This window comes from Nerophis ophidion, linkage group LG19 (assembly GCF_033978795.1).
Source record: "Nerophis ophidion isolate RoL-2023_Sa linkage group LG19, RoL_Noph_v1.0, whole genome shotgun sequence".
In the NCBI taxonomy this organism is placed as follows: Eukaryota; Metazoa; Chordata; class Actinopteri; order Syngnathiformes; family Syngnathidae; genus Nerophis; species Nerophis ophidion.
The window spans coordinates 41,214,912-41,229,589 of record NC_084629.1 but is presented as its reverse complement, the minus strand read 5'-3'; the positions used below and the strand labels follow the sequence as shown (position 1 = coordinate 41,229,589).

Genomic DNA, 14,678 nt, shown 5'->3' with positions numbered 1-14,678 from the left:
GAGTGCAGGATCGAACCCAGGACCTTTGTATTGTGAGGCAGACACACTAACACCTCTACTGCCATGCTGTCCGTAACTTATTCACATCTAACATTTCATAAATTTAGATTTAAAACCCTAAAGGCTTAGTGGGCACATGCGTAGACAGCACCTTTTAGCTCTTATTTCCAAAATGGTGTACACTACTGAATTGGGGTCTTATGGCCCCTTATGTGGACACTTATACTGCCATCTGGTGGTGTCAGAAGAGTATAACTTGGGGGAAAAAAAGTGTAAAAATAAGAATTAGCATGTCACTAAACATGAAGTACGTGTTTGTTACTTATGGACTGAGTACATCAATAACAGTGCCTAGTTTCTTTTCTTAGATTCTTATTTTACTGTTATATTTGTAGTCTCATTGTTGCTTTTTATTTGTAGTCTTATTGCAATATTTTTCTATTTTGTTTCCATTTATACCCCCATTAATTAGTTTTTAATTTTATTTCAATACTATACACTGTTGCTGGAATTAAAATTTTCCGGAGGGAACTTTCCTGAAGGAATCAATAAAGTACTATCTATCTATCTATCTAAAGATGATTCTTGGTTTTTATTGTCATTAGGGTCCAATAAGCCCAAATAGCAAAGATAAATAGAACAAGCATGTAAACAAACAGCTTGGGCCGTAAGAGGTTAACTGTAGTTTGTGCACCATCGACGCCATCTTTGTCAACACTGTGAGCTCAGGGGAAGTTTACAACCGCCTATCAGGTAGGAGCGCTTGATTTGTTCACCCTAACCCACTTACAGCACAGTGCGGGCAAAGACGCCTCATTGGAGCTTTCGTCGATCCATTATTGGAGCAAGTTTGTCGTGTTATCGCGTTCATTTGTGTGATGTCATAATTCAAAAAATCGCCAAGTAAATGATCATGAATCCCTATTTAAAATACACTATAAGCCTCAAATTGTGTGAAGCGACCGGAATGAGAATCAGCACCTCCAAGTCCGAGTCCATGGTTCTCGCCCGGAAACGGGTGGAATGCCATCTCCGGGTTGGGGAGGAGACCCTGCCCCAAGTGGAGGAGTTCAAGTACCTAGGAGTCTTGTTCACGAGTGGGGGAAGAGTGGATCGTGAGATCGACAGGCGGATCGGTGCTGCGTCTTCAGTAATGCGGACGTTGTATCGATCCGTTGTGGTAAAGAAGGAGCTGAGCCGGAAGGCAAAGCTCTCAATTTACCGGTCGATCTATGTTCACATCCTCACCTATGGTCATGAGCTTTGGGTCATGACCGAAAGGACAAGATCACGGGTACAAGCGGCCGAAATGAGTTTCCAGGTCTCTCCCTTAGAGATAGGGTGAGAAGCTCTGTCATCCGGGAGGAACTCAAAGTAAAGCCGCTGCTCCTCCACATCGAGAGGAGCCAGATGAGGTGGTTCGGGCATCTGGTCAGGATGCCACCCGAACGCCTCCCTAGGGAGGTGTTTAGGGCACGTCCAACCGGTAGGAGGCCACGGGGAAGACCCAGGACACATTGGGAAGACTATGTCTCCCGGCTGGCCTGGGAACGCCTCAGGATCCCCCGGGAAGAGCTAGACGAAGTGGCTGGGGAGAGGGAAGTCTGGGTTTCCCTGCTTAGGCTGCTGCCCCCGCGACCCGACCTCGGATAAGCGGAAGATGATGGATGGATGGATGGATATAAGCCTCAAATTGTATACAAGAGCCTCTTGGCAGAAACGCTCAGGTTTTGCAGCCTGCTCCCTGGCCACGCCTACTTTGCTGTGATTGTTCAGGAGTTAAGAGTCCGTTCTAGCAACTGTTCAAATCTGAGAGACACGCCCCCTAGTTGCAGGCTAATAGTGACTTGCCAATAGTAAATCAATGAATGTGTATATAATTAAGTGAATAGAGCGTAAAACTATGCTTTGTTTTGATGCAGGGTTACAGGTTGTCAGCTAATATTGTTCAAATCAGTAAGTAACCAGTAGTTAAACTCCTGCTTTTCTCATGGCCCATGTAGTTTACAGTAGCACTATACATAATCATAATACCAGGGCGTCTAGTGAGGGTCATTGTGTACTCCCTCGTCGCAGGGAAGAATGCTTTGCGGAAATCTTTTATTTATCAGTATCGCTCTGGAAAAACCTGCCTCGAATTCTCACCGGCATTGAAAGTAAACAGGTTTTTAAAATGAAAGTCATATTTTATCTGAGTCTGTAAATTAGTTTGCTTGTTGAGGATTTTTGTTTGGTTTTGTATTGTGTAGTTATTTTTATATGGTAATGATTAGTCTGTGACTGTAAACCAGGGGTCACCAACCTTTTTGAAAGCAAGAGCTACTTCTTGGGTACTGATTAATGTCAAGGGCTACCAGTTTGATACACACTTACAAAAATTGCCAGAAATAGCCAATTTGCTCAATTTACCCTTAATAAATAAATCTACATACACCGGTATATATATAAAAAAAAATGGGTATTTCTGTCTGTCATTCCGTCATATATATTTTTTCCTTTTACGGAAAGTTTTTTATAGAAAATAAATTATGAAAAAAACACTTAATTGAACGGTTTAAAAGAGGAGAAAACAGGAAAAAAATGAAAATTAAATTTTGAAACATAGTTCATCTTCAATTTCGACTCTTTAAAGTTCAAAATTCAACCGAAAAAAAGAAGAGAAAAACTAGCTAATTCGAATCCTTTTAAAAAAAATCAAAAAAAGAATTTATAGAACATCATTAGTAATTTTTCATGATTAAGGTTAATTTTAGAATTTTGATGACATGTTTTAAATAAGTTAAAATCCAATCTGCATTTTGTTAGAATATATAACAAATTGGACCGAGATATATTTCTAACAAAGACAAATCATTATTTCTTATAGATTTTCCAGTACAAAAATTTCAAAAGAAATTCAAAAGACTTTGAAATAAGATTTAAATATGATTCTACAGATTTTCTATATTTGCCAGAATATTATTTTTGAATTTTAATCATAAGTTTGAAGAAATACTTCATACATATTCTTTGTTGAAAAAAACAGAAGCTAAAATGAAGAATTAAATTAAAATGTATTTATTATTTTTTTTACAATAAAAAAAGATACATTTACTTGAACATTGATTTAAATTGTCAGGAAAGAAGAGGAAGTAATTCAAAAGGTAAAAATGTATGTGTTTAAAAATCCTAAAATCATTTTTAAGGTTGTATTTTTTCTCTAAAATTGTCTTTCTGAAAGTTATAAGAAGCAAAGTAAAAAAATAAATGATTTAAACAAGTGCAGACCAAGTCTTTAAAATACTTTCTTGGATTTTCAAATTCTGAGTTTTGTCTTTCTTAGAATTAAAAATGTCGAGCAAAGCGAGATCAGCTTGCTAGTAAATAAATACAATTTAAAAAATAGAGGCAGCTCACTGGTAAGTGCTGCTATTTGAGCTATTTTTAGAACAGGCCAGCGGGCGACTCATCTGGTCCTTACGGGTGCCCGCGGGCACCACGTTGGTGACCCCTGCTGTAAACTGTTTGCTTGTTAATGCTTTTATTTGTTTCTGTATTGTGTAGTTATAATTATATGCTTTTATTTGTAATCGTATTGTGTTTGTGGACCCCAGGAAGACTAGTGGGTTGTTGTGGCAACCAGCTAATGGGGAACCTTAATAAAAATCCAAAATCAAAGCATGTCAAATGTCAGTCAGGACTCTTTGTTCCCCAACAAAATAATCACATACAACACATGTAACACAGTTTGTGAGACAGCTGTGATTATTTCCCGAGTGAACTGTACCTGCGCCTTCTTCTGAAGCCACAGAGCTGGCGTTAATGCCTGACAGGCCAAACAGAGGGCATTCTCTGTCCGTGTTCACGTGGCCCCACTTGTGACATTTGATGCAGCGCACATTGCGCACCTGGAAAACAAACAACAAATGCATTCAGGAATCTATTTTACTAATACAAATGGATCCAGGAGTTTGGCTTTAGCGCATTTAGCATTCAATTCTAATGATGTGAAGTGAATTATATTTATATAGCGCTTTTCTCTAGTGATTCAAAGCACTTTACATAGTAAAACCCAATATCTAAGTTACATATTTACACTATAAGAAAAAAAAAAATTGGAAAGGAATTTTACCTTTGCAACCTCATTTTACTAAAGGCTAAGTTTTATATTCATATATCTAAGTTTATCAATACCCGACCTGTTTTTTGTGCCTTTAAAAAAGAATTAAAACTCTGCGTTAAAACACTCTCTACCTCTAACAACCAAAAAGCTGTGAAAACGATGATGCTGTGTTCCAAATTTAAATTATTTACTGAACTTGTGTGAGTCTATGGCTTTGCACTTTGTTTTATATATGTACATTTAGCATTCTATTTTAGTTACTTTATTGAGTTTACAACCCTCTGGCGCTGTTTTGTACTGTTTTTGTACTTATTTTGATTATTATTATTTCTCAATTGTTTGTACATTTTGCAATTTAGAAATAAAGGTTGATAAAATAAAAAATTTAAATAATAATAATGATAAATGGGTTTTATTTGTATAGCGCTTTTCTACCTCATTTTAAGGAGCCCAAAGCGCGTTGACACTATTTCCACATTCACCCATTCACACACACATTCACACATTAATGGAGGGAGCTGCAATGCAAGGCGCTCACCAGGTCCCATCGGGAGCAAGGGTGAAGTGTCTTGCTCAAGGACACGACTAGGATGGTAGAAGGTGGGGATTGAACCAGTAACCCTCAGATTGCTGGCACGGCTACTCTCCCATAATAACAATAAAATAATAAATAATGGTTGCTTTGACGGCGTGGCGCAGTGGATGAGTGGCCGTGCGCAACCCGAGGGTCACTGGTTCAAATCCCACCTAGAACCAACCTCATCACGTCCGTTGTGTCCTGAGCAAGACACTTCACCCTTGCTCCTGATGGGTGCTGGTTGGCGCCTTGCATGGCAGCTCCCTCCATCAGTGTGTGAATGTGGAAGTAGTGTCAAAGCGCTTTGAGTACCTTGAAGGTAGAAAAGCGCTATACAAGTACAACCCATTTATCATTTATTTGTGATCCCAATACATTGCTTCTGTACCCGGAAGATCTTATTTTTCATTTAAACATCCAAATGATTTCATTTGTAAGGTGTTAAACTAGTAGCAGCGGGGGCCGTCTACAGAGCAGACGCCAGCGGTGTGATCGGAAACGCGGATGCCGAGCGGGGCTAAAAACAAAGCAGAAGGCTAATCCCCACAGAATACCACTTCCCTCCATCCTTAAGCCGGATTTAAATGGAAGATGCGAGACTACTGGTCTGGGTAAGGAGTCAGTTAAATGAGAACAAGTTTTTTCTGCTTTGATTGTTTCAGAGTTGGACATGCGTTCTACTGAGGTGGCAAACTATGATGCGTTCAGTTTATCAAAGCAACAAACAAACAATCGGAAAATTCCCGTCGTATCAATTCCTAGATATGGTCGTAACTTTACTAAATGCACTGGGCATAATAAACACAACAATATTAATATTGCTACTACGGATAATTTGATCAAAAATTCCCTAAAACAGCCCACTACCTATAATATAGGTTTTTTAAACATAAGATCATTGTCTCCCAAAACGTTGTTAGTTAATGATATCATCAGAGACAACAATCTTAACGTCATCGGTCTCAGCGAAACCTGGCTTAAACCAAATGACTTTTTTGCGCTAAATGAGGCATGTCCTCCTAACTTTACACACGCGCATATTGCCCGTCCCCTTAAAAGTGGTGGGGGGGTCGCACTAATATACAACGAAAACTTTAACCTTAGTCCTAACATAAATAATAAATATAAATCGTTTGAGGTGCTTACTATGAGGTCTGTCACACCGCTGCCTCTGTGCCTGGCTGTTATCTACCGCCCCCCAGGGCTCTATTCGGACTTTATCAATGAATTCTCAGAGTTCGTTACTGATCTAGTGACACACGCCGATAATATAATCATAATGGGGGACTTTAATATACATATGAATACCCCATCGGACCCACCATGCGTAGCGCTCCAGACTATAATTGATAGCTGTGGTCTTACACAAATAATAAATGAACCCACGCATCGCAACGGTAATACGATAGACCTAGTGCTTGTCGGGGGTATCACCGTTTCTAAAATTACGATACTAACGTATACTAAAGTATTGTCCGATCATTACCTTATAAAATTCGAGGTTCAGACGCATGTTCGTCAAACTAATAATAATAATAACTGCTATAGCAGCCGCAACATTAATGCTGCCACAACGACAACTCTTGCTGACCTACTGCCCTCGGTAATGGCACCATTTCCAAAGTATGTGGGCTCTATTGATAACCTCACTAACAACTTTAACGACGCCCTGCGCAAAACCATTGATAACATAGCACCGCTAAAGTTAAAAAAGGCTCCAAAAAAGCGTACCCCGTGGTTTACAGAAGAAACTAGAGCTCAGAAATTATTATGTAGAAAGCTGGAACGCAAATGGTGCACGACTAAACTTGAGGTGCATGTTTTCCTTGCCCTTATGTGGGCCTACCGAGGATGTCGTAGTGGTTTGTGCAGCCCTTTGAGACACTAGTGATTTAGGGCTATATAAGTAAACATTGATTGATTGATTGATTGATTAAACATGCTACCAGTTAAAAGGTATGGGTGGACAATTAATCAAATGTTGATTTGGATTATGGCTTCTCACGATTATGAAAATATAATAATCACCAAAAAAAAAACGATTAATGGGCACATACAAATTCCGGATCTTGTGACAGGAGGACAGTGTGGCCAAGTTGGTAGAGTGGCTGTCCCAGCAATCTGAGGGTTACTGGTTCAATCCCCACCTTCTGCCATCCTAGTCACGTCCGTTGTGTCCTTGGGCAAGACACTTCACCCTTGCTCCTGATGGGTCCTGGTGAGCGCCTTGCATGGCAGCTCCCGCCATCGGTGTGTGAATGTGGAAATACTGTCAAAGGGCTTTGGGCTCCTTAAAAAGGGGTAAATAAGCGCTATACAAGTACAACCCATTTATCATTATTTTTTTTATTGACATTTTATCAACCTTTATTCATAAATTGCAAATTTACCTTCAAGGTACTCAAAGCACTTTGACACTACTTCCACATTTACCCATTCACACACTGATGGAGGGAGCTGCCATGCAAGGCGCTAACCAGCACCCATCAGGAGCAAGGGTGAAGTGTCTTGCTCAGGACACAACGGACGTGACGAGGTTGGTACTAGGTGGGGATTGAACCAGGGATCCTCGGGTTGCGCACAGCCACTCTCCCACTGCGCCACATGGTGTAATTAATCGTGATTACAATATCAATCAAAAATAATCGTGGTTATTAAGTTTGCCATAATCGTCCAGCCCTATTAAAAGCCCCCTAGTATTTAAAAATAAATAATAATTAGCATACCGTATCTAACATGTTTAGCTTTAATTACCTGAATCCCAAACGGCTGATCTCTGATATTCATGTCATCCTTTGCATATCTGCAAAAATAATAATAATTTGATCAGAATACATGCAATAGTAATGCAAACTTTGAAAAACATTGTTACTTTTCTCTTGGAGCCCCTTTTTGCCATTCAAATTTGCATTCTTCTTCTCCTCCTTCCTAGAAAAAAGGACACACACAAATCATGTGACGAGATTTTAAATAAATAAAACCAAATGCACACATTAGGTGTAGTGATGTACAAACTCCCTTTCCATATGAGTTGGGGAATTGTGTTAGATGTAAATATAAACAGAATACAATGATTTGCAAATCCTTTTCAACACATTTTCAGTTGAATATGCTACAAAGACAACATATTTGATGTTCAAACTCATAAACTTTTTTTTTTTGCAAATAATAATTAACTTAAGAATTTCATGGCTGCAACACAGGTCAAAGTAGTTGGGAAAGGGCATGTTCACCACTGTGTTACATCACCTTTTCTTTTAACAACACTCAATAAACGTTTGGGAACTGAGGAAACTAATTGTTGAAGCTTTGAAAGTGGAATTCTTTCCCATTCTTGTTTTATGTAGAGCTTCAGTCGTTCAACAGTCCGGGGTCCCCGCTGTCGTATTTTACGCTTCATAATGCGCCACACATTTTCCATGGGAGACAGGAAAGTACCCGCACTCTTTTTTTTACGAAGCCACGCTGTTGTAACACGTGCTGAATGTGGCTTGGCATTGTCTTGCTGAAATAAGCAGGGGCGTCCATGAAAAAGACGGCGCTTAGATGGCAGCATATGTTGTTCCAAAACCTGTATGGACCTTTCAGCATTAATGGTGCCTTCACAGATGTGTAAATTACCCATGCCTTGGGCACTAAATCACCCCCATACCATCACAGATGCTGGCTTTTGAACTTTGCGTCGATAACAGTCTGGATGGTTCGCTTCCCCTTTGGTCCGGAAGACACGATGTCAAATATTTCCAAAAACAATCAGTCCATCTTAGATGACCTCGAGTCCAGAGAAGCCGGCAGTGTTTCTGGGTGTTGTTGATATATGGCTTTCGCTTTGAATAGTAGAGCTTTAACTTGCACTTACAGATGTAGCGACAAACTGTATTTAGTGACAGGGGTTTTCTGAAGTGTTCTTGAGCCCATGTGGTGATATCCTTTAGAGATTGATGTCGGTTTTTGATACAGTGCCATTTGAGGGTTCGAAGGTCAAGGTCATTCAATGTTGGTTTCTGGTCATGCCGCTTACGTGGAGTGATTTCTGCAGATTCTCTGAACCTTTTGATGATATTATGGAGCGTAGATGTTGAAATCCCTAAATGTCTTGCAATTGCACTTTGAGAAACGTTGCTCTTAAACTGTTTGACTATTTGCTCACACAGTTGTGGACAAAGGGGTGTACCTCGCCCCATCCTTTCTTGCGAAAGACTGAGCATTTTTTGGGAAGCTGTTTTTATACCCAATCATGGCACCCACCTGTTCCCAATTAGCCTGCACACCTGTGGGATGTTCCAAATAAGTGTTTGATGAGCATTCCTCAACTTTATCAGTATTTATTGCCACCTTTCCCAACTTCTTTGTCACGTGTTGCTGGCATCAAATTCCAAAGTTAATGATTATTTGCAAAAAAAAAGATGTTTATCAGTTTGAACATCAAATATGTTGTCTATGTAGCATATTCAACTGAATATGGGTTGAAAATGCTTTGCAAATCATTGTATTCTGTTTATATTTACATCGAACACGATTTCCAAACTCGTATGGAAACGGGGTTTATAAGATTTTAGAGGTTTATTATTTGATTTACTTACCTCTGCCTTTTCCTCTGAATAATATAAAAGAATCGAAGCAAGGAAGAGAAAAACGAGTATTAGAGTGTGACGTAAACATTAAAACCATCAAGAATCCCTTCAGCACACAAACAAGTAAATGTTTTAGTCGTTTACCTTTTGTTGCTCCCGGTGGAGCCTCGTACATGAAATTAAGGCCATTTTTAACCCTGTCATCCCCAATCAACACCCTAAAGGTGACAAAAAGAACAACAACTGAAGGCTGACCGCACAAACATTCCTTTGGAAATGCATACGCACAAGCTAAATTATCAAATATTTACACATCTGAAACCTTTCCTAAATTTAAGGCGGTTACCTGTTGTTGTAAGTGTCCTGCTCCTTCAAGTATGCCTGCATCAGGTCTTCCTGCTTCCTCTTCTCGAAGGTCAACTTCTGCTCTTGTATCCATACCTGCACGGTGCAAAGGAATGTCAGTTTCTTCTCAGAATTGGATACATTTCAGAATTAAAAGGTTCAGTAAAACTGATCCTAGTATTGGCTTCTGAAAAAAAACATAGCCCGTACATACACTATATTGCCAAAAGTCTTCAGCCTTGACTCACATACGAACATGAAGTGCCATCCCATTCCTAACCCATAGGGTTCAATATGATGTGGGTCCACCTTTTGCAGCTATTACAGCTTCTGGGAAGGCTGTCCACAAGATTGCGGAGTGTGTTTATAGGAATTTCCGACCATTCTTCCGTATGGGTGAGGTCACACACTGATGTTGGTGGAGAAGGCCTGGCTCGCGGTCTCCGTTCTAATTCATCCCAAAGGTGTTCTACCGGGTTCAGGTCAGGACTCTGTGCAGGCCAGTCAAGTTCATCCACACCAGACTCTGTCATCCATGCCTTTATGGACCTCGTTTTGTGCAGTGGTGCACAGTCATGTTGGAAGAGGAAGGGACACGCTCCAAACTGTTCCTACAAGGTTGGGAGCATGGAATTGTCCGAAATGTTTTGGTATCCTGGAGCATTCAAAGTTCCTTTCAATGGAACTAAGGGGTCAAGCTCAACGCCTGAAAAACAACCCTACACCATAATCCCATCTCTACCAAATTTCACACTCAGAACACTGCAGTCCGAAATGCACCATTCTCCTGGCAACCACCAAACCCAGACTCATCCATCAGCTTGCCCGATGGAAAAGCGTGCTTCATCACCCCAGAGAAGGTGTCTCCACTGCTCTATAGTCCAGTAGCAACATGCTTTGCATTGGACTTAGTGATGTATGGCTTAGATGCAGCGGCTTGGCCATGGAAACCCATTCCATGACACACTCTGCGTAGTGTACGTGGGCTAATTGGAAGGTCACATGAAGTTCGGCGCTCTGTAGCAGCTGGGCGTGCCGAAAGTCTTTGCACTACGCGCTTCAGCATCCGCTGACCCCTCTATGTCAGTTGACGTGACCTACCACTTGGTGGCTGAGTTGCTGTTGTTCCCAAACTTTTCACTTTTCTGACAATAAAGTTGACTTTGGAATATTTAGGAGCGAAAAAATTTCACGACTGGATTTGTTGCACAGGTGGCATCCTATGATGCTGGAAAACACTGAGACCGGCCCATTATTTCACAAATATCTGTAGAAACAGTCTCCATGCCTAAGTGCTTGATTTGATACACTGGGCCAAGTGATTAGGACACCGGATTCTCATCATTTGGATGATTGGCCAAATAATTTTGGCAATATAGTATATGGCAGGGGTCACCAACGGTGCCCGCGGGCACCAGGTCGCCCGTAAGGACCAGATGAGTCGCCCGCTGGCCTGTTCTAAAAATAGCTCAAATAGCAGCACTTACCAGTGAGCTGCCTCAATTTTTTAAATTGTATTTATTTACTAGCAAGCTGGTCTCGCTTTGCTTCGACATTTTTAATTCTAAGAATTCTAATAGAATTTGAAAATCCAAGAAAATATTTTAAAGACTTGGTCTTCTCTTTTTTAAATAAATTCATTTATTTTTTTACTTTGCTTCTTATAACTTTCAGAAAGACAATTTTAGAGAAAAAAATACAACCTTAAAAATGATTTTAGGATTTTTAAACACATATACCTTTTTACCTTTTAAATTCCTTCCTCTTCTTTCCTGACAATTTAAATCAATGTTCAAGTAAATTATTTTTTTTTTGTAAAGAATAATAAACACATTTTAATTTAATTCTTCATTTTAGTTTCTGTTATTTCGATGAAAAATATTTGTGAAATATTTCTTCAAACTAATGATAATTAATTCAAATCTAGAAAATCTGCAGAATCAAATTTAAATCTTATTTCAAAGTCTTTTGAATTTCGTTTAAAATTTTTGTCCTGGAAAATCTAGAAGAAATAATGATTTGTCTTTGTTAGAAATATAGCTTAGTCCAATTTGTTTTATATTCTAACAAAGTGCAGATTGGACTTTACCTATTTAAAACATGTCACCAAAATTCTAAAATGAATCTTAATCAAGAAAAATGACTAATGATGTTCCATAATTTGTATTTTTTTTTTTTTTTTTTAAAAGATTCGAAATAGCTACTTTTACTCTTTTTTTCGGTTGAATTTTGAATTTCAAAGAGTCGAAACTGAAGATAAACTATGTTTCAAAATTAAATTTTCATTTTTTTCCTGTTTTCTCCTTTTTTAAACCGTTCAATTAAGTGTTTTTTTCATCATTTATTCTCTACAAAAAACCTTCCGTAAAAGGAAAAAAAATGTACGACGGAATGACAGACAGAAATACCCATTATATATATATATATATATATATATATATTAAAGGTAAATTGAGCAAATTAGCTATTTCTGGCAATTTATTTAAGTGTGTATCAATCTGGTAGCCCTCTGCATTAATCAGTACCCAAGAAGTAGCTCTTGCTTTCAAAAAGGTTGGTGACCCCTGCTGTATGGTATAAAAGTAGTATTATTTTGCATTTGACATGTAAACGTTAAGTGAATGGAATCCAGCAGCAAGTGACTTTAACCCTTGCTATTTATTGCTCTCATCCATCCATCCATTTTCTACCGCTTGTCCACCCAGTAGTGCTAAAATAATATATAGTCAGTCCAGCGAACACAACAGAAGAAAAATAAAGCGTCGAAACACAAAGCCCACATTTACTCATTTTTTATACTCTGGCTTTTAAATAGACCCCCTTTTTAGACCAGTTGATCTGCCGTTTCTTTTCTTTCTCTCCTATGTCCCCTCCCTCCCTTGTGAGGGTCCGGTCCGGTGGCCATGGATGATGTACTGGCTGTCCAGAATCGGGACCCAGGATGGACTGCTCGCCTGTGTATCGGTTGGGGACATCCCTGTACTTGTGATGGTTGTCTGTTGACTCCACTTTGGACTGGACTCTCGCTACTATATTGGATCCACATTGGACTGGACTCTCACGGTTATGTTAGATCCACTATGGATTGGACTTTCACAATATCACGTTAGATCCGCTCGACATCCATTGCTTTCGGTCCCCTAGGCCAGTGTTTTTCAACCTTTTTTGAGCCAAGGCACATTTTTGGCGTTTTAAAAAATGCGGAGGCACGCCACCAGCAGAAATCTCTAAAAAACGAAACTCAGTCACAATTTTTGGATATGACTTTTAATCATAAGCAAGCATGCATGACTATAGCTTTTGTCTCAAAGTAGGTGTACTGTCACCACCTGTCATACCACACCGTGATTTATTTGGACTTTTTTGCTGTATTCCTGTGTGTAGTGTTTTAGATCTTGTCTTGTGCTCCTTTTTTGGTGGCTTTTTCCCCTTTTTTTGGTATTTTCCTGTAGCAGTTTCATGTCTTCCTTTGAGCGATATTTCCCACATAAACTTTGTTTTAGCAATCAAGAATATTTCGATACTTTTTAATCCTTCTTTGTGGGGACATTGTTGATTGTCATGTCATGTTCGGATGTACTTTGTGGACGCCATCTTTACTCCACAGTAAGTCTTTGCTGCCGTCCAGCATTCTGTTTTTGTTCACTTTGTAGCCAGTTCAGTTTTAGTTCCGTTCTGCATCGCTTCAATGCCTTTTATTAGGGGCACTCACCTTTTGTTTATTTTTGGTTTATGCATTAGACACCTTTTTACCTGCACACTGCCTCCCGCTCTTTCCGACATCTACAAAACAATTAGCTACCTGCTGCCACCTACGGATATGGAAGAGTATTACACGGTCACTCTGCCGATCTTTAGACAGCACCGACACTCAACGACACATCATTTGCAAACTTCCATTACCCAAATTGGTGAAATTAGATAATCTCACCGCACACCAGTGTGCCGCAGCACAGTGGTTGAAAAACACGGCCCTAGGGGACTTATGCGGTCCTCTCCAAGGTTTATCATAGTCATCATTGTCGACGTCCCACTGGGGTGAGTTTTTCCTTGCCCTTATGTGGGCCCTACCGAGGATGTCGTTGTGGTTTGTACAGCCCTTTGAGACACTTGTGATTTAGGGCTACATAAATAAACATTGATTGATTATCTTACTGGGCTTCACGGTGGAAGAGGGGTTAGTGCGTCTGCCTCACAATACGAGGTTCCTGCAGTCCTGGGTTCAAATCCAGGCTCGGGATCTTTCTGTGTGGAGTTTGCATGTTCTCCCCGTGAATGCGTGGGTTCCCTCCGGGTACTCCGGCTTCCTCCCACTTCCAAAGACATGCACCTGGGGATAGGTTGATTGGCAACACTAAATTGGCCCTAGTGTGTGAATGTGAGTGTGAATGTTGTCTGTCTATCCGTGTTGGCCCTGCGATGAGGTGGCGACTTGTCCAGGGTGTACCCCGCCTTCCGCCCGATTGTAGCTGAGATAGGCGCCAGCGCCCCCCGCAACCCCAAAAGGGAATAAGCGGTAGAAAATGGATGGATGATTATCTTACTCGCGTATTGTTTTATTTATTTATGGACTCTATTGTTTTTCTCCAAATATGCAAGCTCCAGGTGAAAAAAAGACCAAGCTAGGCTAGGTTTGCTAGCGGGCGAGTTGTCCTCACGCTCAAACATGAAACAACAACGTTCACTTACCTTTTTAATATTGGACTTCGACGCAGGATGGAAATCCTTTTTACACATGAAATTGGCGAAAGACTTCCCCATGGCTGACAATCTAAAAATGTCCAACGAAGGGGGATAAACGTATGCTAACACTAGCTGGCGATGTTTTTTTATCCCTCCGGAAGTAAATAGGCGGAAGCGGAAGCTGTTGACGTTAAAATATTAAAAAAAATCACGATAATACAAAAATCATTAGTTTAGTACAAATGTAACATGAAATGCATTTTTTAAAATAAATAAACAATGTTTCCGTTATTAATTAAAAAAGAAAAGTCAGTCGAGTCACGTGACTGGCGGAAGTAAGCAAGGCAAAAGCGGAAGCTGTTAAAGTTCAAGTTTTAAAAAAAAAATCAGGATAATA

At 39.8% G+C, this 14,678-nt stretch overlaps 1 protein-coding gene across 2 annotated transcripts in view; it reads right to left on the bottom strand.

Moving 5' to 3' along the window:
• The window catches only part of cir1 (corepressor interacting with RBPJ, CIR1), a 34,014-nt gene extending 19,551 nt beyond the window's left edge, over nucleotides 1–14,463 (bottom strand). Inside the window, exons 1-7 of one of the 2 annotated variants that reach the window (XM_061880016.1) lie at nucleotides 14,288–14,463; nucleotides 9,600–9,694; nucleotides 9,398–9,471; nucleotides 9,263–9,276; nucleotides 7,552–7,607; nucleotides 7,434–7,482; nucleotides 3,767–3,887 (exon numbers count right to left, since the gene is read on the bottom strand). In XM_061880016.1, the coding sequence (XP_061736000.1) occupies nucleotides 3,767–3,887; nucleotides 7,434–7,482; nucleotides 7,552–7,607; nucleotides 9,263–9,276; nucleotides 9,398–9,471; nucleotides 9,600–9,694; nucleotides 14,288–14,359 (481 nt within the window). In that variant the 5' untranslated portion in view covers nucleotides 14,360–14,463. The remainder of the gene's footprint in view (nucleotides 1–3,766; nucleotides 3,888–7,433; nucleotides 7,483–7,551; nucleotides 7,608–9,262; nucleotides 9,277–9,397; nucleotides 9,472–9,599; nucleotides 9,695–14,287) is intronic. The other variant, XM_061880015.1, reaches the window with a different exon arrangement.
• Nucleotides 14,464–14,678: the final 215 nt, after the last annotated feature.